The sequence below is a fragment of the Lathamus discolor genome, chromosome 6, assembly GCF_037157495.1.
Source record: "Lathamus discolor isolate bLatDis1 chromosome 6, bLatDis1.hap1, whole genome shotgun sequence".
Taxonomy (NCBI): domain Eukaryota; kingdom Metazoa; phylum Chordata; class Aves; order Psittaciformes; family Psittacidae; genus Lathamus; species Lathamus discolor.
Genome location: NC_088889.1, coordinates 21,097,969 through 21,120,999, shown reverse-complemented (window position 1 = coordinate 21,120,999; position 23,031 = coordinate 21,097,969). Strand labels below are relative to the sequence as shown.

At 50.7% G+C, this 23,031-nt stretch overlaps 2 protein-coding genes across 5 annotated transcripts; one reads left to right on the top strand and one right to left on the bottom strand.

Annotated features, from left to right (window-relative positions):
• The first annotated feature begins 2,566 nt into the window (after positions 1-2,566).
• On the top strand, positions 2,567-8,226 carry ZBTB25 (zinc finger and BTB domain containing 25). 3 transcript variants are annotated; one of them, XM_065683212.1, is made up of 3 exons: positions 2,567-2,745; positions 3,354-3,533; positions 4,698-8,226. In XM_065683212.1, the coding sequence occupies exons 2-3, from the start codon at positions 3,361-3,363 to the stop codon at positions 5,833-5,835; spliced, it is 1,311 nt and encodes a 436-aa protein (XP_065539284.1). In that variant the 5' UTR covers positions 2,567-2,745; positions 3,354-3,360; the 3' UTR covers positions 5,836-8,226. The 3 variants fall into 3 exon arrangements, with proteins under 3 accessions (XP_065539284.1, XP_065539285.1, XP_065539283.1); XM_065683213.1 differs by lacking the exon at positions 2,567-2,745 and adding an exon at positions 2,763-3,099; XM_065683211.1 differs by lacking the exon at positions 2,567-2,745 and adding an exon at positions 2,763-3,140.
• A 6,417-nt stretch (positions 8,227-14,643) lies between these two features.
• AKAP5 (A-kinase anchoring protein 5) lies at positions 14,644-20,288 on the bottom strand. 2 transcript variants are annotated; one of them, XM_065684273.1, is made up of 3 exons: positions 20,233-20,273; positions 19,775-19,900; positions 14,644-19,041 (listed from the first exon to the last, which is right to left on the bottom strand). In XM_065684273.1, exon 3 carries the CDS (start codon positions 18,399-18,401, stop codon positions 16,992-16,994), a length of 1,410 nt encoding a protein of 469 aa, XP_065540345.1. In that variant the 5' UTR covers positions 18,402-19,041; positions 19,775-19,900; positions 20,233-20,273; the 3' UTR covers positions 14,644-16,991. The 2 variants fall into 2 exon arrangements, with proteins under 2 accessions (XP_065540345.1, XP_065540347.1); XM_065684275.1 differs by lacking the exon at positions 19,775-19,900 and having other exon boundaries at positions 20,233-20,288.
• Between the last annotated feature and the right edge of the window lie 2,743 nt (positions 20,289-23,031).

Here is a 23,031-nt window from a genome sequence, read left to right as displayed (position 1 = left end):
AATGGGATTTCCCGAAGCTGCCTGCCCAGGTCAGTCTTTCCCCCTGTCTTGCCACTTGACTTTCGCGCCCCCAAAGTGACATTTGTCATTCAGCGCAAGCATCGGAAGTGTTTCATCTGCACAGCTCCTTCATTCAGATTCGGTTTCTAGAGGCATCATCATTTTCATGTTTGCTGCAGCTATCCAACATCCCTCTTAGCTCCAGACAAGTGTAAGGGGAAAATTTAATTGTAGCAAAGTTTAAAATATTTTATTAAAATTTTTAAAATTACAAAAGTAACCAAAAAGCAACAAAATAATATGTCACAGTGTCAGAATGAATCAGCATCAATCCCTGCTTCAGTGATTGCCAAGGTTTTCCTGAAGCATCCCTCCATCATGCAAGAAAAAACAGGATAAACCCAACTAATGTAATCCCAGTTTCCAAATGGGACATCACCCCGTCCTCCTGGGTCCCTCTGAGCATTTTTTTAACCGCTACAAAATAAAAGTGGAGCTTTCAAAATGTGTCTCAAAAAAACCCTCATTTTTCCCCCTTACCCCACTCCTGCTGTGGCTCCAGGGCGTGATGCCCATAGCGGTGCTGAGGGAAAAAACCTCCGCGGCTGTAAGGCACCAGACCCCCACAAAAGGTGGAAGGACCCCCGTGGCCCAAGTCCTTCACAGGTTTTCCTGATTTATAGGAAGTTAAATAAATGGCCTCCATAAGGCACGGCTGTGGTTTTCAAATCACACAGAGAAGTTGTTTTCCTCACAGTTCAAGGGTCTTTTCAGCTCCTTACACGTATCGGGGGAGCGGAAGCCAAGAGCGCCCATGTGGGGCTGGAGCAGCCTCTCACTCTGTTCCAGCCCTTCCATGTGCATCACACCAGGAGCTTCTGCCACCACCACTAAGACGAGGCACAAAGCAGCCCCCTTTTCACAGTCTCCATTCCCTCAGTGCCCCCCACCACAATTCTCTTCCCCGTTATTTTCTGGCCACAGAGGAGGAGCAAGCAGAAGCACTCAAAGGCAGCAGTGATTACATCCTGCTCTCTTTTTTGACCTACTGGCATAGGCATATGATACCAACACCCGTGTTTTACGTCGAAACGCCAAAATCCATTTCTCATCATAGCTTCAATCATTTTGGCTCCAGTTGCTCTGAAGCTCTTCAAAGTCCTCTTTGGACCAGAGTCAACCTAAATAAACATGTGAATTGTTAATCATTTAAATAAATAACATGCCGTCTGCAAATAGCGGCTCACCCTGTACGCAGGTTAATACGTTAAATAACACAGGACGGAACACAAAACCTCGAGCCACCTCCTGCCAACCTTTTCAGGGAAGGAAAGCAGCTACTGATACCTGTAGGAGCAGCAGGATCACAGCTCTACCACCCCTCAATCTGCTGCTGTGCAAACACAGGGGGGAACGACAGTCCCTGAGCCTTGTGAGCTTTTTATTTAAAACAGACAAACCATAGAGCAATGGAAAAGAGAAAGCTCTACTGGGCAGGGGGATAAGCAGCAAATACTGCATGGAGGTAAATGCCTCAGAGCCTGTGCCCCATCTTCTCTTGGCCCATCTCCATTCTCTACCCAAGCTCAGCCTGCCTCAAGATGCCACTGGAAAAAGCCCCAGAAGCATCTGTATTTGGAGGAGCAGGAGCATTATCTGCCCTAAAGACTCAGACACAGGCCAATTAAAAAAAACTGCAATTATGGGCACGCAATAGGAGAATGAACTGCAAAGTATCACATGGTGAGAGAAAATCAAGAGGGATGCTCCAAGGCCTGGAATGTCTTGTGCAGAACCCCAAGCCAGGTGAGATGCCACTAAGGAGGGCATGGTAAATCTCTGAAACTGCACCAATAACAGCAAAAGCACATCAAGATCAACTTCCATTCCCTTTTCCATCCCAAAGACAACCCGCTGACAACAACGGTTGCAGGGACTGGAATTTTAAACGGGTTCAGAGAGCAACGGGATGAAACTCATGGGAAAGACGCCTCAAAGACCGGATTGAGGACCAGACCAAAGGTGCTCACAGCGGCGGGAGGTCTGAGAGTGGGTGGCACTGCCTGTCTGCACCCTGTCCTCTGCCAGGCCCTGGGGCACGCAGCTGCACCCAACCCAGCGTGGCTGCTCTCACCCAGCATAACCCTGGGTTAAAAATTAGGAAGAGACTGGGGGGGCGGCCGAGAAACGGTGCGTCTACAGGATTCACCGGTGGTTACAGCGAGCTCTTAGGCCGCAGACGGTGGTGAAAAAGACAGATCGTATCTTCGGTCCATCTTCCTGTGCAGGCAGACCGGGGCGCCGCCTGTTACACACGGGTTTTTCTGTTTAAAAAAAAATGGCAAAAACCCCCAGCCCTCACCCAAGGCGCTAGCACAAAACCACACTTATAGCAACGGCCGAGCAGCTCGGCAGGCGGCACCTCTCCTGGGGGGACTGAAGAGCGAAGTCCCCCGGCCCCCGGTGAGGTCCCTGCAGGCGGAAAACAACCGCCCCCGAAGTCCCTCCCTCCCGCCCTCGGGGGCTGCGGGCGCGGTGACCGCCGCCAGGAGCCGCGCAGCGCCGCGCCTACGCCCGCGCAGCAGCCGCGCAGGGGCCCGCGCCCGCTTCTTCCTGCAGCAGCGGCGCGGGCAGACCCGGCCCAGCACCGGCGAAGGCGGCAGGAAGCGGGGAGGGGCAGCGCCCACCCCATCCGCCGGGCGGGCAGCGGCGCCGCGCCGGGCTCAGCGCTGCGCTTCCGCGCGGGTAAGCGGCTGCGCGGGCGCGGGGCGCCGCGGGGGGCCGGGCCCCAGGGCAGGGCAGGGCGCTGGTTGCGCTCCCCCGCCGCCTGCCCCCGCGCAATAGTTTTGGGCTGAACAATAGCGAATATCAGCATTTCTTGTCAAAGGGCCGCGGGCGGCGCCGGCTCAGCCCGGCACAATGGGGCTTTGTCGGGTTCCGCCGCCAGCCCCGCGGCTCCCTACGCCCCCTGCGCGGCCCCGGGGCCCAGTGATGGCCAGCGCCGTGAGCCGCGCGGCACCGTGCAGGGTCCAGGGGCAGAGCGAAAACGCGAGCGAGGTTTAAAGTTAGTGCCGGCACAGCACGGAGCGTCGTTAACGTGTAGGGGAAACAGCTCTGCCTGGCACGTGGGAAGATCCCGGGTAGGGTCTGGGCGCGTTTAATGCGGGCCTGCGCACCGGCGGTGGTATCGTAGGGGCAATTATTAGATCGGGGTGCAGGGCCCGGCTGGAGCGGGGAAGGGGCTCTGCGGGGGCGCCCAGCTCGTCTCAGTGATGAGAAAGCCACCCTGGAGCCTTGGCGAGCTGTGCGATTGCTTCATGAGATGAACAAACGCCTTGTGCTCTTGCTCTCAGGCTCACCATGGATGCGACCGGCCACAGCGTCCTCCTCCTCCAGCAGCTGAACATGCAGCGGGAGTTCGGCTTTCTGTGTGACTGCACAGTTGCCATTGGAGATGTTTACTTCAAAGCCCACAGAGCGGTGCTCGCTGCTTTTTCAAACTATTTTAAGATGATATTTATCCATCAGACGAGGTAAGGACACACAGCTCTCCTACCTTTTAAGTACTCTGCCCAGCTTCACACATTTTCCACTTTCAAAAGGTATTAAAGTCTAAAGTGGGGATTTTAGGTGCCCTAAGATTATTTTCCTAACCCAGAGCATGCCTTGGCTCTACACACTCCCGGTCCAGAATGTGCTGTCATTTAAAACCACCCTCTTAGTCTGCAGACACCAATATCAGGTCCCACATTTTGGATATGAGACATTTGTGTGATGGGGAGAAAATAAACATGTAAGTACCACAGTCCTCCTGCAGTGAGTACCTCACAGATTTGTTATCTAGGGGTTTCCAGGTGCCTCCCACCCGTACACAGTGCATCCATTACCTTGCACTAGATTGCAGGCAAGTTTGCTGGGTGGGACTGTCCCTTCTGGCAGGATCCACAGGCTTGAAGCAGTGTAGAGGCCATAGCCTTTATCGCAGTTCTGCACTTGAGACTTCTGCAGATAAGGACTGAGACAGATCATAAACTTCAGGCTGCTGTTCAGGCGCTTCACCCGACTGGCTCAGGAGTGGTTCTGCAGGTATAACAACAGTGGTGCCAAGGTCTAATCTCATCTCTGATCTGGGCCTTGCTGCTTGTAATTGACTTGTCCATTCCTCTTACTTTTGGAGGGTCATGTTGCCCAGCACCTTTGCAGGATAATCATTAGGTATAGGCTGTGTAGACCTTCGTCTGGAAGTGAGAATATCAATTAACTTCCTTTCCGCTAGATGTTGTTTACTGACACTTAAATGCAAAGCTCATAAAGATTATACAGTAGCAGCAGCTGATTTTATTACTTCAACACACAAATATTCTTTGCCTTGTGTTACTGGAGCGGGACACACCGGTGATGCGTAGCTTGCATGCCCTCGCTGCAGTGCCGCGTGGCAGCAATTGGCCGTGCATGCGAGTGACGGGGAGACTGGGAGCTGGCCACTCTCAGAATCCCTGGACACGGTTGTGCACATGGTTTTTATAATAGGGATAAATACACGCTCAGGCACTTTGCTGTGGAAGCAGAGCACTTCTGCTTGTCTTGGCAGGGAGTGTTGCTCTAACAGCAAACAACAGTGCAAATGGACAGGCAGGTTGTGGATGAGGACTGTAACTTGGAGCCCTATATGTATGTAATCATCTGTCTTGTTTCAGTGAATGCATAAAGATTCAGCCTACAGACATCCAGCCTGACATATTTAGTTACTTGTTGCATATCATGTACACCGGGAAGGGGCCGAAGCAGACTGTCAGCAGGAGCCGACTGGAGGAGGGCATCCGCTTCCTCCATGCAGACCACCTCTCCCATATCGCAGTTGAGATGAACCAAGTGTTATCCCCAGAGATGGTGCAGTCTTCAAACTTGTATGGGATCCAGATCTCGACCACACACAAACCAGCAAAGGAACGCCTGGGAACAAAGGAGAGCCTGCCCAAGGCAGGCAGCAGGCCTGCTGCCCAAGGCGATCACCCCCAGCTGCAGCTCTCCCTGGCCATCGGCCTGGATGACAGCTCCCTGGACCAGCAGGTTGCTTGCCCCTCCACTCAGCCTGCTGCTGTCACTAAGCCAGCAGAAGAGCATCCGAAGCTCTCGGTCTCCATAAAGCAGGAGAGGTGCGACTCAGAGCCTGTGGTGTCCCGGAGCTGCACCCCTCCTTCTCCAGAGGTAGCAAGCCCCATCTTCGCTAAGGCCAGCCTCAAGGTGCACTTGTGTCACTACTGCGGGGAGCGTTTCAGCTCCCGGGGGGGGCTGCGGCAGCACTTGCACACCCATGTCTCGGGCTCACTGCCGTTTGGCGTGCCAGCCTCCATCCTCGAGAGCAGCGACCTGGGAGAGGTGCAGCCTTTGGCTGAGGACAGGGAGGCTGGGGATGGCCACCGGCTCGGGACCTTCCTCCTGAAGGAGGATGAGCGTCAGCTGGAGCATCCGAGCTGCAGCGACCTGGAGCCTCTGCAGATCAGCCAGCTCTCGCTCATCTCCAAGGACCACGAACCAGTGGAGTTGAACTGTAACTTTTCTTTCTCGAGAAAGAGAAAAATCAGTTGCACTGTTTGCGGCCGCACGTTTTTCCGGAAGAGCCAGCTGCTTGAGCACATGTACACACACAGAGGGAAACAGCACAAATATGGCCGCTGCCAGCGGCTGGAGAGTCCTGCTACCCCCAGGTTTCATCCTTACTGTGACAGTGAGAGCATAGGCAAGAGCTCCAGTTTACCTCAAGACCACTTAGATGAATGTATACTGGAGTCAGATCTCATCCAAGAGAGCGTTGATACGATCCTGGTAGAGTAGTTCTCCCCCTGTGCAGCCTTCAGATACTGAAACTGGGTATTTTGGCATTCTCTGGATAGTGAGCGACTGCTCTCTGCAGCTGACTTTCCTCAGCCACCATTCCCGTCACCTCTGAGATGACTGTGAAGAACTGTGTACTTTGGTTTGTGTACTTGCTTTTTTACTTCTCTTTTAGACTGAAGCTAATTCCCACCCAAGTCCTCCTTGGAATCCTCCATGTAACTCAGTTACATTTTTGGTAAATGTGAATTTATTCCTGCTCTGCTTCACTAGAGTTAATCCTGTATTGCTGGGTGTGAGGTTTAAACTTTGCTAATATGCTGTGTGGTGCCTAGGACTGTTTATATCCCATATAGTTGCTTTTCTGAAACTAGGTGGAGGGGAAACATAGAGGGAAGTATGTGTTGAGTTTCCCAAACGGTTTGCTTTTAATTAAGTATCTCAAGATGAATCCTGATGTTCGTGTTGTATAACTGCAGTTAATAAATCTCTGCATAAATACATGCAGGAGCCATAAGGCTGGTCTTTTCACGGGAGCTGGCAGTGCTGATGGAGGGGGGGCAGCTTCTGCTCTGACAGCCCCTGGAGTCCCGTCAGTACAATCTTTTAAATTTACTTTTGGCCTCGAGGTTTGCATGCATTTCTCTTCATTCCTACGCCTCCTCGGCAGCTGCTACTGCGTAAGCAGAGACAAATTTTGATGCCCCTCTAAGACCACATCCCATTATTGGACCATCTCTGCAAGCAGGAATGAAAGCTGCAAAGATGTGTTCTCTCGGAGAGGAGGCACATCCTAACCTGAGTCTTTATGGGATTAAATACCACACATTGATTTTCTCAGCAAAAATGATTTCTGACTCTATTATAAACGGTTTGGTGCAAACACATTCTTAAACGTTACAGTCTGTGTGTTCGGTATGAGCAAACACATAATGTGTCATTTCTTCTCTGCTTATGGAGTCACCACGCATCTTTGCCTTTCATTTGTCATTACTTGATATCTGAAGAGTAATGATTTATCCAAGACGGCTTAAAAATTATATGCATTCTTCTTGGATTCATGTTTTGTCCCTCTCCAGTTTTTCACCTGAGATACGCTCGGCTTCCTACCAAACGGATGCCCCTCAAGAGATGCTCGTAATCAGAAGGCCTCAAAGAGGCCCACAAAGTTCTTACAGTGCAAAGGTTTCTTCTGCAGTGAAGAGCAAAAGCCCCGCGAGCTGCTCCCGTAATCTCATTACCCAGTTTTTGAGAAGCTGGAGGCTCCCTGCCAGTTCTGGTGCATTGAGTCATTGCCTTCGGAAAGGGGGAGCCTGAACAATGGTGAGAACAGTTTACTGTCAAAGTGCCCTCTCCAAAGCTCTCTGTATTCAGGACCCTCGGGCTGTCTTCTCTGAAACTGTCCTGAAGCAAGAGCTACATTAAATCGCTGCCGAATTAAAAGACCATCTGAGGTCTTTGTGAGGGCAGCTGCTGCTTCTCCTGGGCAGGGAGCTGCACACTCCAGGGGATGGATTGGTCGCTGAGAGCTGCCAAATTGTGTTTTAAGACAAAGGGGAAAAACAAACAGCCTCTGAGCCTGCCCGAATGATGTTACAAAATGCATGCTGCGGTTTAGTGTGTGCTTGCCTGTTAGACAGAGGGCTCCTCTCCCTGCATGTACCCATCAAAGCTGCTCTGGTGCAAATGCATTGTAACTCTGCTTTAAAAAGCTTTTCTTTAATACAAGCAAAGCAACAAAACCCTGCCGACATCCAGGCCTGCAAATGCTGCATCTAAGCACGTAGTGCTGCACATGGGTTGTTTCCTAGAAAAGAGCCTTCTGGGTCTCTCACAGGGTAATCCCATCAGCTAAGTCACATCCAGACTGCTTATAACTGGGACAAATGTCCTCTGGCTTCCACTGATCACTATTTCTACACGATGGCAAAACAAACAAAAAAAAAAAAAATAAAAAATGGTATTTTATTGTCATTCCCTATTTGTGTGCAACACTTTGCCGAGTGGGCTGGCTTCTCTGGGTGCTGCTGCTTCCCTTGGGTTCCCACATTTATTTTAAGAACAGAAAAGAGTATCTGCTGGGTTGGATATAGCTGTGAACAAGAGCTAAAAGTGAGTTTCCAGACTATTCAGTCAGTAGATGAGCATCTTAGAACTTTAGTTGCTTAACTTCCTTGAACTAGTTGATACTGAAAGTCAAACAGCCCTTGACGTCTCTGCAAAGATAACTGGGTACTGGTAATAGAGCTCAGTACTCGGGATGGCGGGGGGACAGCAAGCAGCAGTGCCCAAAGGCATCTCTGGGACATGCTGGTCACCTTCAGGTTTGTGGCCAGGATCGTTTTGTTCACTTGTTGGTTATTAAAAGGCAACTTTAATAAAAACTGTGAGCTTGGGTAGAAGACCCAAATGTCTATCAGCAATACGTGTGTATGTCTTGTAGGAGTGACTCCACTGTACTGACTGCAAATACATCCTTAAGGCTGAAATCATCCTGAAATCAGAGCTATGTTCATGTACGTGTTCAGTATGTCTCTGAAAAGTTACAACTGCAAGCAATATGTTTTTAATTGTCACACCCCTTTTTAGGGTTTACTTTGGTTGAGCTTTGCACTCCTGAACATCTGTGACATCAAACATCTGCAAAAGGCGGTTTTTGCATCATTTGCAACACAAGAAATGTATTTTCAGCAGTTTTCTACTGCAAGCATAAAGGTTATAATTAAAGCAGTAGAAAAAGCTTGAGAGACGGAAGTTGTCAGCTCCGAGTTACGTTAACTTAAAAACATCATTCTAAGTCTTATAAATAGAAAATAACTTTAGAAGATGGTTATGTTTTCTAAGCAGCTGCTCCTGGATACATCATAAGATGTTTTATTACTCTATGTGGAAGACACTTGAACTACTGAGTGCTTAACCTTTATGGCAGCACATGCTAGAAAATCTGCCTGACTCGTACAGCTGGGCTTGGCAAATGCTCATTTCTTGTGAGGTTTGGGGCTTTTTCTTCATGAAAATGTAAAATAATTAGTCACAATGTGCAGAATACTGATACTGGTGATTCCTTCCATGTGCCTGAGATTGTTTGACAGATGCACATGGGCTTAGGCAAAGCAAGTCCCAGGGTGGTGATACTTGAAGTCAGGAAGTCAAACAGCTCCAGGGGATCCGCAGAGCTTTGTCCTGTGCTGTGCAGGGGTCCCAGCATCAGGGCTGCAGAGGTGACGAACCACTGGCATGGGAATGCCTTGTCTGTGGGCTCTGCAGCTCAGGGTTTATGAAGAATATTTTAGGGGCTGGAACTAGGTGATCCGAAGGTCCTTTCCAACCCAAACCATTCTATCGATTCTAAAACATGAGAAGACTGGGGCTCAGACCCCTGCCAAAGCCCATAGCATGAGACCTCTTGGCCAGCACAAGTTAACCGCTGAAATGCCAGGCTGGGTCTAAGAGGGGCCATGTTTCTTGGGCTGCTTAGGATGCAGTAAAGGGTGTGGAATAAAGGGTATTTATCCTCCCCTTCAGCCTGGGGTCTAGTTAGTTTACTGAGAAACTTGCTTTTCATAACCTGCGGTGCTGAAAAAAGCAGGTGGTGTTTTCACCTGCCTAATGAAAAGCCATTTGGTAGCACTTGTGCAATGAAGGCGTTAGGCTGAACTCCTGCATGATCAGTGCCAGAGGAGCGAGACTTTGGTGCCTGTTATTTACACAAGTCATCCTTAAAAGATAACCCATCTCCTCAACGTTCACCTGCTAGTGTTCAGATTTTGCCTCTTCCACCTTGAACTTTTGGGTGTCAAAGGGATGCGGGCACTTGCCTGCTGGCTGACCAGGCAGTGACACTGATGGCCAGGCCATGCTCACCGCATCTCCACACAGGACAAAAAAAAACCCTTCAGCTCTTCTTCTTTTTCTTTTTTTTTTTTTTTTTTTATATATTTTTTACAAGAGCCTGTAGGGATAGGACAAGGACAAGCCTCTAAACTGCAAGAGGGTAGATTTGGACTAAGTATTAGGAAGAAATTCTCCACTATGAGGGTGGTGAGGCTTTGGCACAGGTTGCCCAGAGAAGCTGTGGCTGCCCCATCCAGGTAGGACAGGTCATTGAGCAACCTGGTCTAGTGGAAGGTGTCCCTGCCTGTGGCAGAGGGTTGGAACTAGGTGATCTTTAGGGTCCCTTTCAACCCAAACTGTTCTGTGATTCTGTGATGATTCAGTGATTTCACTTTCTGCACAGACTGTGGTTACAACATGCATCTTCAGCCATCTGGCTACACCAGCCATTTGCACAGGCTCTCCACTCGCATGTCGTCTGTCAAATCACTGCAAATTGGGTGGCAGCAGCACAGGGGGGTGTGGAAGGGCTGACACATGAGTGCAGTGCCCCTCACCGGAGGGGTTTGAGACATTTGGGCACATGGAGAAGGTTAAAAAGGGAACAGAAATTTGCTGTCAGGATGTAAACCTGAAGCAGTGCTCATCACCATCAAAAATAAAACCGTGAACTACTAGAGTGTAACGTTCATACTGAATAGTTTCCTACTATTTTGGAGGCAGAAGGTATAAATCCCATGTAAGCAAAGCCTTCAGAAGTGCAGGGAGAAGTGATCTCAGCATCTGCAATTCAGAATCATTGAATGGGACTATCGTGAGCTATCAGTGCCAAGGCAGGAGGCTTTTTGGCTTGTCAAAGCCCTCCCACGGTAATCTGCCAGCAGCAGGTCGTGTCATATCTCTGTAATCATCTTCAGCTTCACTGTTTAATAAAGCCCAGCCTTTTCTTTCCCCCTCTTGACATGGTATGCTAAAAAGGATGGCAACTGAGTGGGTTTCCCAGCAGTCCAGCACGGGGTAAATATATTCTAAGCCATAAGAAACTGGGAGGAAAAAGGTAATGAGGATGGATCTGCCCTAAATTACATGCCAGTTAGGTACTTACAACTGGAGCTGTGTCAGGACTGAATTCCTTGAGATGCAATCACAGCATCTACCAGATTTGCATGTTTCATTAACAAAAATTAATGACACAACTTCAAAAGCAGCCTAGGAGTGGAAGTGTTTCCACTAACTATTCTGAACTGGATGCTGAACCCTCAGAACAAAGGCGCAGCAAAGCTCAAAGCCTTGTCTGCTTAATTCGGCTGGTTTTCACCGGAGCCCAGATGCCTCTGGGAAGCCTTGCAGGACTCCGGGCAGTACTGCAGCCCGTGCTTGGCTTTACCCTCCTGGGCTGTGCAGGGCAATGCTGCTAAATGCTTCCAGCAGCAGCTGGGCAAAACTTAGACTGTTACCTCTGCTGTTCTTGAGACAAACAGCATAAGAAAACATTGTGCAAAGCCCTCTGTCCCTCCTGGCACTGGACCAGCAACCCGCTGGTTGCAGGATGTAAAGCCAGCTCTAAGCACCAGGGAAGGGAAACCAGGAGTGGTGCAGGGGAAGAAACACCATTAGGCAGAAACGCGGTGTCAACCATCGAGCCAGGCCTCTGTGGGGCCAGTGCCGGGCGTGCAGCCCCACCGAGCTCCGGCCAAAAGCGCTGCCGTGCCGGGCGGAGGCTGCTCTCAGCGTCACCCCCGTTCCCCGCAGCCATCCCGGAGGGGCCTCTCCGCCAGCGGTCGCCTCCGCCACCCCGCAGCGACGCCGGACCCGGCAGAGCAGGCGCCGAAGCCTGTCATTAGGGGCCAAGCATCCCCCATCAGCCCCTGTTTATGCTGGCGGTGCGGTTGTGAGCCGCTTACTCATCGCGTTAATGAGCAGGGTGCAGGTGTGCATTCCTGTTGTGCCTGTTGCACACGCCTGCCGGCCCCGCGTTGGCGAGCCAGCCGGTCCCCAGCCCGCTGCATCGTGCCCGGAGGCTCGCAGCTGCTTTACGAACTTGAGGGGGGTTTGGGATGAGAGGCTTGCAGCGCTTTGGCCTTCCCTGCCTTGTTCCAGCGAGCAAAGCAAATGCAAATCCGGTTGCGGGCTGTCTGGGCTGCGAGGAAGCGCCGCGCAGCGTCCGCCCGCGCTGCACCGACAGCGCCCGACGCCTTTGTGCAGCGGCAGTCTGGGGAGCTCTTGGCAGGCAGAGAGCGAGCGGCTGAGGCTGCCGGCAGGAGCTGGGGATGTATCGCTCCTCCTCCCCGGTGGGGATGCTCAGAAGCGCCGTAGGAGTCGGAGTACTTGCGCTTCCCACCCAGCTGCCATCTCACCAGTCACATCACACGGAGCTGTCACGGCGCTGAGCCTTGACGCATCGGCACCTCAGCCTCGTGTCTTCATTAAAATGGCAAACAGCGAGAGCGAATGTGACACGGATGAGTTAGATCCCGGAGATGACATGCCTCTCCAGATCAGAATTAGCTCTCTGGGACAACAGCAAAGCAGTGCTTGACGTGTTTGTTCGCCAGCAGGGACTTGGTGCTGGAAAGACACCACCCACCCAAAAGGCCACTGGTACCTGCAGAAGGGACCCCACTGGGGCACCCACCTTGCCGGTGTTGTGTCTTTCCTCTTTCAGATTAAAGAGGTTTGAAAGGATTATCTCTGCCAGGTCTAATGTAAGGACTGTTAGGGTGACTGCCAGTCATAGCTGCAGATGCCACTTTCATCCTAGCAATCTGAATTGCAAAATGTGTTTTTCTAATGTCTCCCTTACTTCTGTATCCAGCATGTTTGACAGTTTTTATGGAACAAAGCTTATTTTAAAACGCCGGGTTTGGGTATTTTAGCTGAAACCCACATTCTACCTAGAAGGACTTTCACCCCTCTGGAAAAATTCCGCCGTTAAGCACAGAAGTGCACTCTTCGCAATTCCCTGCAAAAGGAAGAAATGTGAAAGTTGTGCCTCCTAAAAGTTGATTGCAGATGTAAAATAATACTAAAGCAAATTATTTAAATCGATGTGTTCTCTTGGAGTATTTAATTGCTTTGTGCTGCTCATGTTGAAAACCTGTAAGACAGGTGATATTAGGGCTTCACTGCCCCCAACACGTGGGTCCATCCGCAGGGTCTGGCTTCCATCCATCCTAAGCACAGACCAAGATTCCTGTGCATTTCATGGGTTCTTACATGCATTTGTGAAAAAAACAAGTGAAAACACAGCTCCTGGATTTTCACTTCTCTACATAAGGACACATATGAAAACATCCATCACTTATGCAGGGGCTGCATCTTAGATTCAAACACAAGATTCCTGGCTGCTGTAGATTTAGTCCTTTCAAGCGTATGGAGCTGCAGTGAACTTCAGCAGCTGGAGATCCAGCCCTAAGCAGCTCATGCATTTCTGATCTCTTTTGGTGTCCCAGGGCAGTGCTCTAGGTTCAGCTGTAACGCTACTAAGAAGGAGAAAAACAACTGTTACGGCTGAACCCAGGACAAGCAGGAAATAAAAGGCAGTATTTATTTGTGCCATCATTGCCTACCAGCGATTTCCACAAGGAACTTTTCATTGGATACGCTTGTTTTCTGTTGGGCTGACATAACAGAAAAACTTTTTATCCCCCAGAAGCCTTTCTGGGCATGAGTAGTTCTACGAAACACTCTTTTCTTTGCCACTAATGTAAAGAAACTGGGGGAAATTACAATATTCAGAATGACACGGCAAAGCAGGGATAGGGGACGTGTCTAACATAGAGCCAGATTGTCCCCACTAAGGAGAGTGCTGGAAACATCTGGGAAACAAGCAGCAACAGCACAGGCCGTGGGGTGAGCAGGAGAGCCAAGTAAATCATGAAAATACTGCTGCAAATCAACCACTTCCTTAATTCAGAGGGGCAGCAAGTAACTAACCCCTGGGTAAGAAGCCAGATGGCCCAAAGCAATCTGAATGGGCTATCGGCAAGCAAGGTTTATTTCAGCTATCAGTGAGAAATGTGGTCCTAAAGGCAGGCCACCCTTTCATGCTTTGGCACAACCAGGCAGTCGCATCCTCACAGGTTGCCTGGCCTGGTACTCATTCGCAATAGTAAATTTATCATTCCTTCTCCGACAGAATGAATGTGTCATTAATGTTCAGCTCTCTATCCATAATGAAGGAGTAGGTTGTCTTAAGTAAGTCATTAGAGGCTGTTACAAGTCTGTATTTTGTTCTGTAAACCTGAAAGAATAAATAGTATTACTAGGGTTAAAATGTATAACTTTTTCTCTTCCCCATATTTTGTTTGTTATAGAGTGCATCAAGAAATTACACGAAAGATGTTATGCAAAAATCGTATCAGGGTGTGGGGCCCATTTGAGCTGTAACAGGAAGTGCCAAAGCACTGAACTTGCTGCTGCCCCTCCGGAGGTGCTGGCCCTACTGCAGACCACATCAGCACCAAACCGTGCACCTGGAAATGGCAACCCAGAGCTCTGTAAGCAGAAAGCATGGACCAGCAGCTCACAGGGGAACCCACACCACCCAGATGGCACCAGCAGGAGCTGCACCGCTCCATGCACAACGGGGTTTGACCCTGGTCAGTCTGCAGCGCCTCAAACGCTTTCCCCTGGCATTATGAGGCACCCAATAGGGAATTAAACTGTCAGGCAGCTTGATGGCTTTTCTTAGCCACTGAAGACTTGTGAACCTTCACAAATACCTTACAGCAGTCCCTGGGCAGCCAGGACTCTGATGGAAATGACTGGCCAGGAACTGAAAGGAAATCTTATGAAAAGAGTGCAGGAGGAGCAAAACTCCAAAAAATTCAGGTCTGCTACCAACTGTAAGATCTCTCTCTGCTCACCATATGGCTGCCTGAAAACGCTGGATACAACAGAGCACCACCGCGAGTTTATCCTTTCATGTATAAAATCTCTCCATAGCTGCTCATGCAAAACACAAGGCAAGAAAACAACAGGTACAGTCACCTTTAATGAAATAATCATCAGTTATATGTACAGCTATAACAGAGGGAAAAACCAGCTACAGAAAGGATGCAAACACAACTCTGGATGTGGAGAAACAGTCACAGGGACTGGGCTGGACCACAGCATTTTTACCATTCTCCTCATCTTTTGAAGATGTGTTTTGCCCAAAAGGCAGTACTGAAATACATGAAATCCTCCCGAAACTGCTGATCGGGCCAACAGAAGATGACAGCCTGGCCCCACAGGGTCATTTTGTGTTTCTTTACCAGGGACCAGACATCCTCCTCCACAGCCAACACCAGTGGGGCCTCACAGAGCTGCTGCAGCCCTTTGCTCAGCACCGGCCTGCTGCAGTGCCCAGCATAATCCCATAACAACCCCCAGCATCATTATGGCTCTTCTCAAGGGACTGCAGCAGGTACATATGAAAGTCCTTAAAAAGTCCCTTTCAAAAGTATGGCAAAATACCTGGAAAGACCAGTATGAAGTACAAAGCCATTAAAATTGTACACACTGAATTATTGATATCTGGTCACTTATTAAATAAATCCACAAAAAAAGAAGACACTTTTTTTTAACACTGCTTTTTCTGAAGTTTAACTTGCGCAGAAACAAGCTGTGGCACTCGCTGCTCACAGTCCTCTTGTAACAACGGAGATGCTTTATCAAAGTTTAAAACATGGTTGCGCACCAGGTACTATGAAAGTTTACAGCCCTTGTATTTTAACAGGAATCCAAATCCTACGCTGGGAAGGGAATTCTCAGCGCGCTGCTATGGTCAGTGAGCAATTGCCAAGCAAGGCTGCTATTTCTGTGTCAGCTGAGAAACACGCAGGAGAATTTTCCCAGAAGAACAGGCTGGCTTGCCCGCAGCTGTACGTAAATCCCAGCTGCGCAGATGCGGTTCCACGTTATTAAAAGGCCCCTTTCTCTTGGAGAGCTGGTAGTTAGAGGTGATGCTCGTGTACACACACCATGGTGCAAACCCCCTCGGAACATGGCAGTTGATGGGTTTTGGTGGCGATTGGCCTGTCCAGACATTTACAGCCTCGTCCCCAGGCCCTCACGTCTAGATTTTTTCCCTGAGGACTTTGGTAAGATTGCTCCAGCATTTCCCTGCATGCTTCAGCGCAAGCTACGTGGCATGCCGGAGCCAGCCAGAGCCCGGCAGCAGCGAGCCAGGCATAATGCACATTTCCCAAGGGATGCCCAGGCTTGGCTGAAGTCAGGCAGGCTTTGCAGAGAGGGGGGGCTGGAGCAGTGCGGGACAGGCTGCCGCCAGCACCCAGGGATGCCGGCAGCGCTCAGACCAAATCAAAGCAGTTCTAGCGCCAGCAGTTCCCCAAACTATGTCAGCACGGAGGCAATGTTGACTGCTAACACACATGCAGCTCACTGCTATTTATAGCACATGCCATATATCAAAAATATGCTACATCCGAGGACAGCTTCACCACAACATCATGACTGGAATGGAGGAAGGCAAGGGAAGGAGAGGGGCTGCCCGCAGCAGGCACGCTCCAGCCCAGCCTGCACTGCTGATGCCACTGGGAATTTTGCCCATTGAGCTTAATGGTGCAAGAATGGCCCCCGGCAAACTGTCTGGCTGTCGTTTCCTTGGCATTTGCACCACAGCCCGGGGTCAGCAAGGCAAGCGGCTGATGCTGTGCTTTAACATGTGTGGAAATGCACAGGCATTTGACAGAGGAGGAGGCCGAATGAAAACCACCACTCACTGCAGCCATCCAGCTTCATGCAACATGACAGCAGGGGTGACCACAGTTTCTGGCATCTGTACGAAGCAAGTACCTGTCTGCAATACTAAACACTGAGCCTGTCTGGCGTTGACGTCTTCATGTTAACATTGCAGTCATTTGAACCCCAGGGCAAACCTCCAGCCGTGTCTGATGTGCCCTGAATACAGCCCAGCGGTGGGTCGGGTGCTCGTCACCGCTTGGGACCTCTCACTAAATGCATGGTACATACAGATTTATAGCATGAACAGTGGGGAAACCTGGCATGGATGATGGCAGAAATGTGGCCTTGACACAAAGATGCCAATAAGTGATAATACAGTCACTGCAACACCTTCCTTTTTCCGCAGCTGCGGTCAATAGCCTGTTTGAAGCCCCGGCCCCAGGGAACACACTGTACATAGCAGGTTTGCCCCTTGTCCCAGGATCCGTTTCACACAGACACACAACTGAACGGGCATGCAGAATTAACTACACCTCGGCCCCAGGAGCCCTTCGAGCCCTCCATACACACCCCATGCCAGCTGGAGCTTTAAATCACTCCCTGTACCCTTTAGTTTGGGGGCATCACTGCCATCACAGAAAACTGTTGTGTTTATTCTGTTCCAGGGCCATTTCGTTGACCAGCTGCTCTATGGACGACTGAATGGCTGCCTTCACGAGGGAAGAGGCAGTTTCTATGAGGAGCAATTCGTACTGCTCCCCAGTTCTGTGCTCATGATCACCTTGAGCTTTCTCCTCTGCTTGGCCATCACCACCAGCCTCAGGACCCTCTTTTTTACCCGAATCAAAGCTGCTGCTTGATTTTTTATTCCCTTTTTGCTTATTTCGGTGCAAAACAGGGGATGGCTCATAGGCCTGGTCAGAGTCGGTGTTGTCAGAGTCCTCAGCTTCGGTGACGGTGATGACAATGCCAACAGCGGTGCCTATGTTTGCTCCTAATGGCACCTCATGGCTGGAGCTGTCCTCCACACTCACTGCATCATCTTTAGATGCTGACTGACTGAAATCCATTATGGACTCATCGGCTTTGCATTCCTCAGGAAGATTTATGCTCTTTTCTGATTCATTCCCTTCAGGCAGCTCTTGGCAGATATGAGGGATTTCCTGCAGCTCAGTGGTTTCTGGGGCGCTGTCAGGTTGATCCTTGGAAATGGGCACTTCAGGAGCAACCTCGCCACCTTCCACAGGGACTGTGGTTTCGGGTGGGCTCTCCTCCTGCGGTTTTTCCTGGGATGTTTCATTAACTGTCTCTGAATCAGTTACCTCTGACTCCATGGTGCACTCTGTATGTTCCTCTGCATGTTCCTCTGCTTCAGGTGTGGGCTCTGTCAAGGGCTCACTCTTATCAGCTGAGCTGATACTTTCCTTTGCCATATCCTGGTTCTCCTCCACAGAGACCGGGCTTAAGGATTCAGACTTGTCCACTGGGGATTCATCCTTCAGCTCTTCACTAGCTTTATTCACAATGCCCATCGCTTCATTTGTTTGAACACTGCCCTCTGACTCCTCCACTGCTTCAGAGGGGCTGGGTTTCTTCTTGCCCCTGGAGAACCGAACACAGGGCATCTTCACCCCAGAGCAAACACGTTTCTTTGGGACGCCTTGCGCACAGCCCTCCTCAGCATCCACCTCCAGCCGCATTTGGGAATCAGAGGGCACCTTCTTCCGGGAGGAGGATTTCTGCCTTCTCCGAGGCCTTGCAAGGTTTTTGATGGCTGTCCAGGCTCCTCTGGAGGATCGTGACTGGTTAGAACCTTTCACCTCCCCTAGGTCAGTGCTGACACATTGGCTTTTCTCCTCCGAGGCTCCTTCACATGCATCCCTCACGGTCAGCCCCTTCTTACGGGACTTCTTTCGCTTCTTAAAACAGAGCATGGAGGGTTTTTCTGCCTGTTCCTCCGATGGGGAGCATGTCGCCCCGGCACTGTGAGTCTCTGCCTCTCTTGGGTTCTCCATTTGAATTTCCATAGCTGCCTTCACCATATTTGCTTTGTTGTTGTTACATTACCGATCTCCTTGGTTAACGCATCAGACACAGGAACTGCAGAGATGCTCAAGGCACATTTTTCCTCAAGTTGTTTTCAAAATAAAGTTAGTTGCTTTTTAACAAGAGGACGTGGCAGTGAAGTTCTGCTGAAGCTATCACATACATGTAAAGGGAGCTTTACAACTACCTCTTCGTCTTATGACTTCCTTTATCATCTCTCCAAGGAATCCCGCATAGACGTGGAGTAAGCTTCTCTTTGGCTTTGCTGGCCAGAGTCACTCTCACCTCTGGGACAATCCACTTCCAGTTGCGCTGGGTCTAACCGCACGACCATTTAATTGCCAGTCTGACATTACTTTTTTTTCCCCCAAAGGATGACAATCAAGCCAAAGGTTAACAGTTTTTATTCACCCCATGGACCTGGAAAGAACTTGCACTTTCTGAGCTATCTGCAGTTCCACATTGCCCAGGGAGCTGAATTGGAGCACCAGTAAAGCCAGAGGCCGGCAGTGGCTGTTTTCTGCCCCCCAGTGACAAGTCAGATGCTGCTTTGTCTAGCTTTGCTTTCTGCTTCAGTTCCCCTCGCAGGTTACATTAGGTTTGCTGCGAAGCGTGGCCAATGCCTCCATCTTTTATCTGTAACATAACACAACAAAGAAACGGTAAGACCCGAAGAGCAATTATTTTGTTAATTAGAAAAGTATTTCCAAGTGTTCTTTGGTTTGGGGGCTGTTTCTTTAATATTTCAATCTGGGAGGCAGACCAGGGCTGGCTGGAAAAAGCAGTTCTGCCTCGGGATGCCCCATAGCAGTTTTCCCCGCTAATTAGCATCAATATCCAGAGGCAAAATCAGGCCACGAATATGTCAACCCAGTGACGTTCCACCACAGAAAATACTGTTTTGCTATTTTGTGTGGTAAAAGGGAACTTACTTTTTTTAACTGCCCATATTACAGCAAATCCATATTACACATGCACATGCATATATTTTCTTCTCCTACGGTTAGCTGAATCTTTTCCCCACCACTCCATATGCACTCACAGTTCCAGCTAGGGAAATTACACCCTGAGACAGCAGATATTTTTATCTTTAATGCACCATATGACAATATGCAAAAACACAGAATACAAAAAGGAGGCTTGTGGAATACAAAAGCGAAATCACATGGCAAGAAGGGAGCTTATTTATACTATGTGCATGCCTTCCATGGCAACCTCAATTAACACCGCATGTGTTCATCAGATACATGATCCTGGAAGATGTATGTCACCCTTCAGAAAAAGAAAAAGAAGGAACAATCGCTGCCTCCGAACACCGTCAGAGCAGCTTTGGGTATAAAGACGCAAAAACACGCTACTGTGAACAGACCAACTTCTCCGGGACCGGCTCGGAGGCTCAGGGCGAATCTCGCACAGCGTTTTGCGCTGCGTTCAGTAGTAAGGCGATCGAACGGGGGCTCAGCCGGGGCGCGCTCCCCGCGGAGCAGGAACGGGGCTTTAAAAAACAGATGAAGTAAAAACGAATGTTAATTTTTCAGGGAGCAGCAGCGGAGCCGGCAGAGCCGCGCGGGCGAGCCTGCAGCCCGCCGCTCCCGCTGCCCCGAGCGGAGCCCGCAGCCTCGACCCCGGTCCGGCCCGACCCCGCACCCGCAGCCCGGGAAGTTCTGGGTCGCTCGCAGGAGCAGGAGCAGGAGCCGCCCGGCACCGCCGCTGCCCCCCGAGACCCTTCCCCGCCCAGGGCAAGAGGCACCCCCAGAGCCGACCCGGCCCGCGGGGGTGCTGGTGCCGCCCGGGCCCACCGCCACGCCGCCCGCCCCGCGCCCTCACCTGCGGCCCGGCCCTCGCCGCTCCGCGCCGCTCCGCGCCGCTCCGCGCCGCTCCGCGCGGCTGCGCTGCCGCCGCCTGCGCCGCAGCCGCGCCCCCCCGGGCCGGCGGGGAGGGCGCTGCCGGCAGCCCCCCGCCCCCCGCCGCCAGCCCCCGGCCCTCCCCCGGCCCCGCGGCGGCCCTGCCGGCACCCAACCGCGGCGAGCGGGGAGCGCGGCGCTGCGGGGGGGGCCGGGACCGCCCTCCCCTGCGAGCGGGCACCGTTCCGCCGGGGGCAGGACCGGGTCTCTCCCCGTTGGCACACCAGCACCCCTCTCTCCCGTGGGATGTCACCCCCTCTTCTCGCGGGGCAGCATCCCTCTTCGCAAGGCAGCATCGCCCCTTGCTCGTAGGGCAGCATCCCTCGCTTTTGGCACGGCGGCATCCCTCCCTGTGGGGCAGGATCCCTCTCTCTTGCAGAGTAACCCTTCCCCTCCCAGGCTGTGCACGGCAGCAGCAGACGTTAACCGCAAACTGCACTCAAGACAAAGGTTTTCCAGGAGATTGAGATGGGATTTTCAATTTGGAGCCCAATGGGAGCAAGAGGCACTGTAAGATGTGCACCCCGGTGGAAGGGACCGCTAGCATTTGTGGATCCAGCATTTATTTACCTGGATGTTGGGGAAGGAAGGGGGTCTTCCTTATTAGGCAGCTGCCTTATTTTGTCCCACTTGAAACCTTTGCAGCTGTAAGCACACACAATTCGGGTTGCTGCAGGAGCTAGGCCTTCGGAGGTGTTGGTAAGGACAGCCAGTTCTTGGGTTTAAACTAACCCTCGCCCCAAATCCCAGAGAAAGTGCCTCTTTCATGAGCTTCTTTCCTTCTGACTTTAAAAAATCGCATCTCCAGCTGTTACACGATTGGTGGGAAGGCCTCGGGAAGAAGGACTACCAAGTGCGGCTGATGAACTACATGAAGCTATAGTTGGAGATGCCTGAACAATCCCCATTCATCTCCACAAGGAGCTGACTGACGCCCACAAAGGTTTTGAGGACATTAACTACTTCACAGCATGCTTGAACATAAGAACCCAGGCACAGCAGCACACTTTGAACCTGCAAGTGGCTTCCCGTGAAGGCCAGCCTTAGAAAAACACACATGGCCTCCCACCTCCTTGGCTTCTGCATGGGAAAAATGCACTGAACAGGCTCACTGGGCTGGAATGTCAGCCAGCAGGGCAGCAACGTGAATCAAGCGACAAGGAATTGCCTTTTTAAAAGCTCCCCTATGAGATGTGTTTGCTTGCCTTCACTCAGGATAATAATCTTCATTTGGAAACTGCTTCTCTCCCTAGGGTGGGTGGCGAGTTCTAGTTACGCCTTACTTCTGCATTAAAGATAACTGAAGCACCTCAAGGAGATGTTCCCTCGATGCAGCCGGTGGCAGGAGGAAGGGAAACAGACAGTATCACAAGGATGGCTGGCGTGAGGATGGCTCGTATGTGTACCAGTGTGGGGGCAGGTTCTCATCAATCCCTTGTGGAAATATGGCATGGAATTCAATTAGTCCTGCACCTCTGCAGGAAGATGGTACCAGCAAAGGCTGTGGTGGAAGGCAAATAAATAACAGGGTCTGGGGCACATAGAGGATCTGGTCAGAAGATAGGTAAGCTTGAAAGGTCCTGGCCCAGCTGTAGGCTGTCTTTTCTTTCTGGGCCCACGCTGGTAACATGCAGCAAGCCAGCCAAGCAACACTCGCTCCGATTTCTTTTGTCCCTATCACCAGTAAAGAAAAATAAACCAAACCAACATCAAACCCCTGCATTATTTCTTACATGACATGATGCAGGACTCTTATTATAGCACAGCTGGGGAAACGGATGGCCATAACACCAGCTAAGGGCTCTGGGCCCACAGATAGCCCACAGAGAACAAACTCGTACATAATTAGATTTTTCTCTAGGCAACAGGAAGAGAATACAATCTTCCAATATTTACTTAGCAGAAATTAAGTGTCCTTTGTGTCCTATTTAATAGGGCAAACACTAGCTGGTGTACTTAGTTGCAAAGGAGAGACTTAAGAAAAAACAACCTATCTATGTGTCAGTCCTGCAAGACCCAGAGTTATCATCACAGAACAGTTTGGGTTGACAGGGAGCTTCAAAGGTGATGTATTTCAACCCCTGTAATGAGCAGGGAATCTTTAACAAGATCAGGTTGCTCAGAACTACATCCAGCCTGGCCTTGAATGTCTCCAGGGATGGTGCATCCAGCACCTCTCTGGGCAACCTGGGTGCTTCACCACCCTCATTGTAAAAAACGTCTTCCTCATATCCAGCCTGAATCTCCCCTCTATTAGTTTAAAACCATCACCCCTCATCCCATCACAAGAGGCTCTGCTAAAAAGTCTCTCCCCATCTTTCTTATAAGCCCCTTTTAAAGTACTGAAAGGCTGCAGTCTTCTCCAGGTTGAACAACTCCAGCTCTCTCAGCTTTTCCTCACCGAAGTGCTCCAGCCCTCTGATCATTACCGTGGCCCTCCTCTGAACCCTCTCCAACAGGTCCATGTCTTTCCTGTACAGAGGACTCCAGAGCTGCATGTAGTACTCCAGGTGAGGTCCCACCAGAGCAGAGAGGCAGAATCATCTCCCTTGACCTGCAGGTCACACTTCTTTTGACACAGCCCAAGGTACATTTGTCCTTCTGAGCTGCAAGCACACACTGCCAGCTCATATCCAACCCTTCATCCACCAGTACCCCTGCTGAGTCCTTCTCCTCTGGGGTACTCTCAATCCTTTCATCCCCCAGCCTGTGTGGATACTGG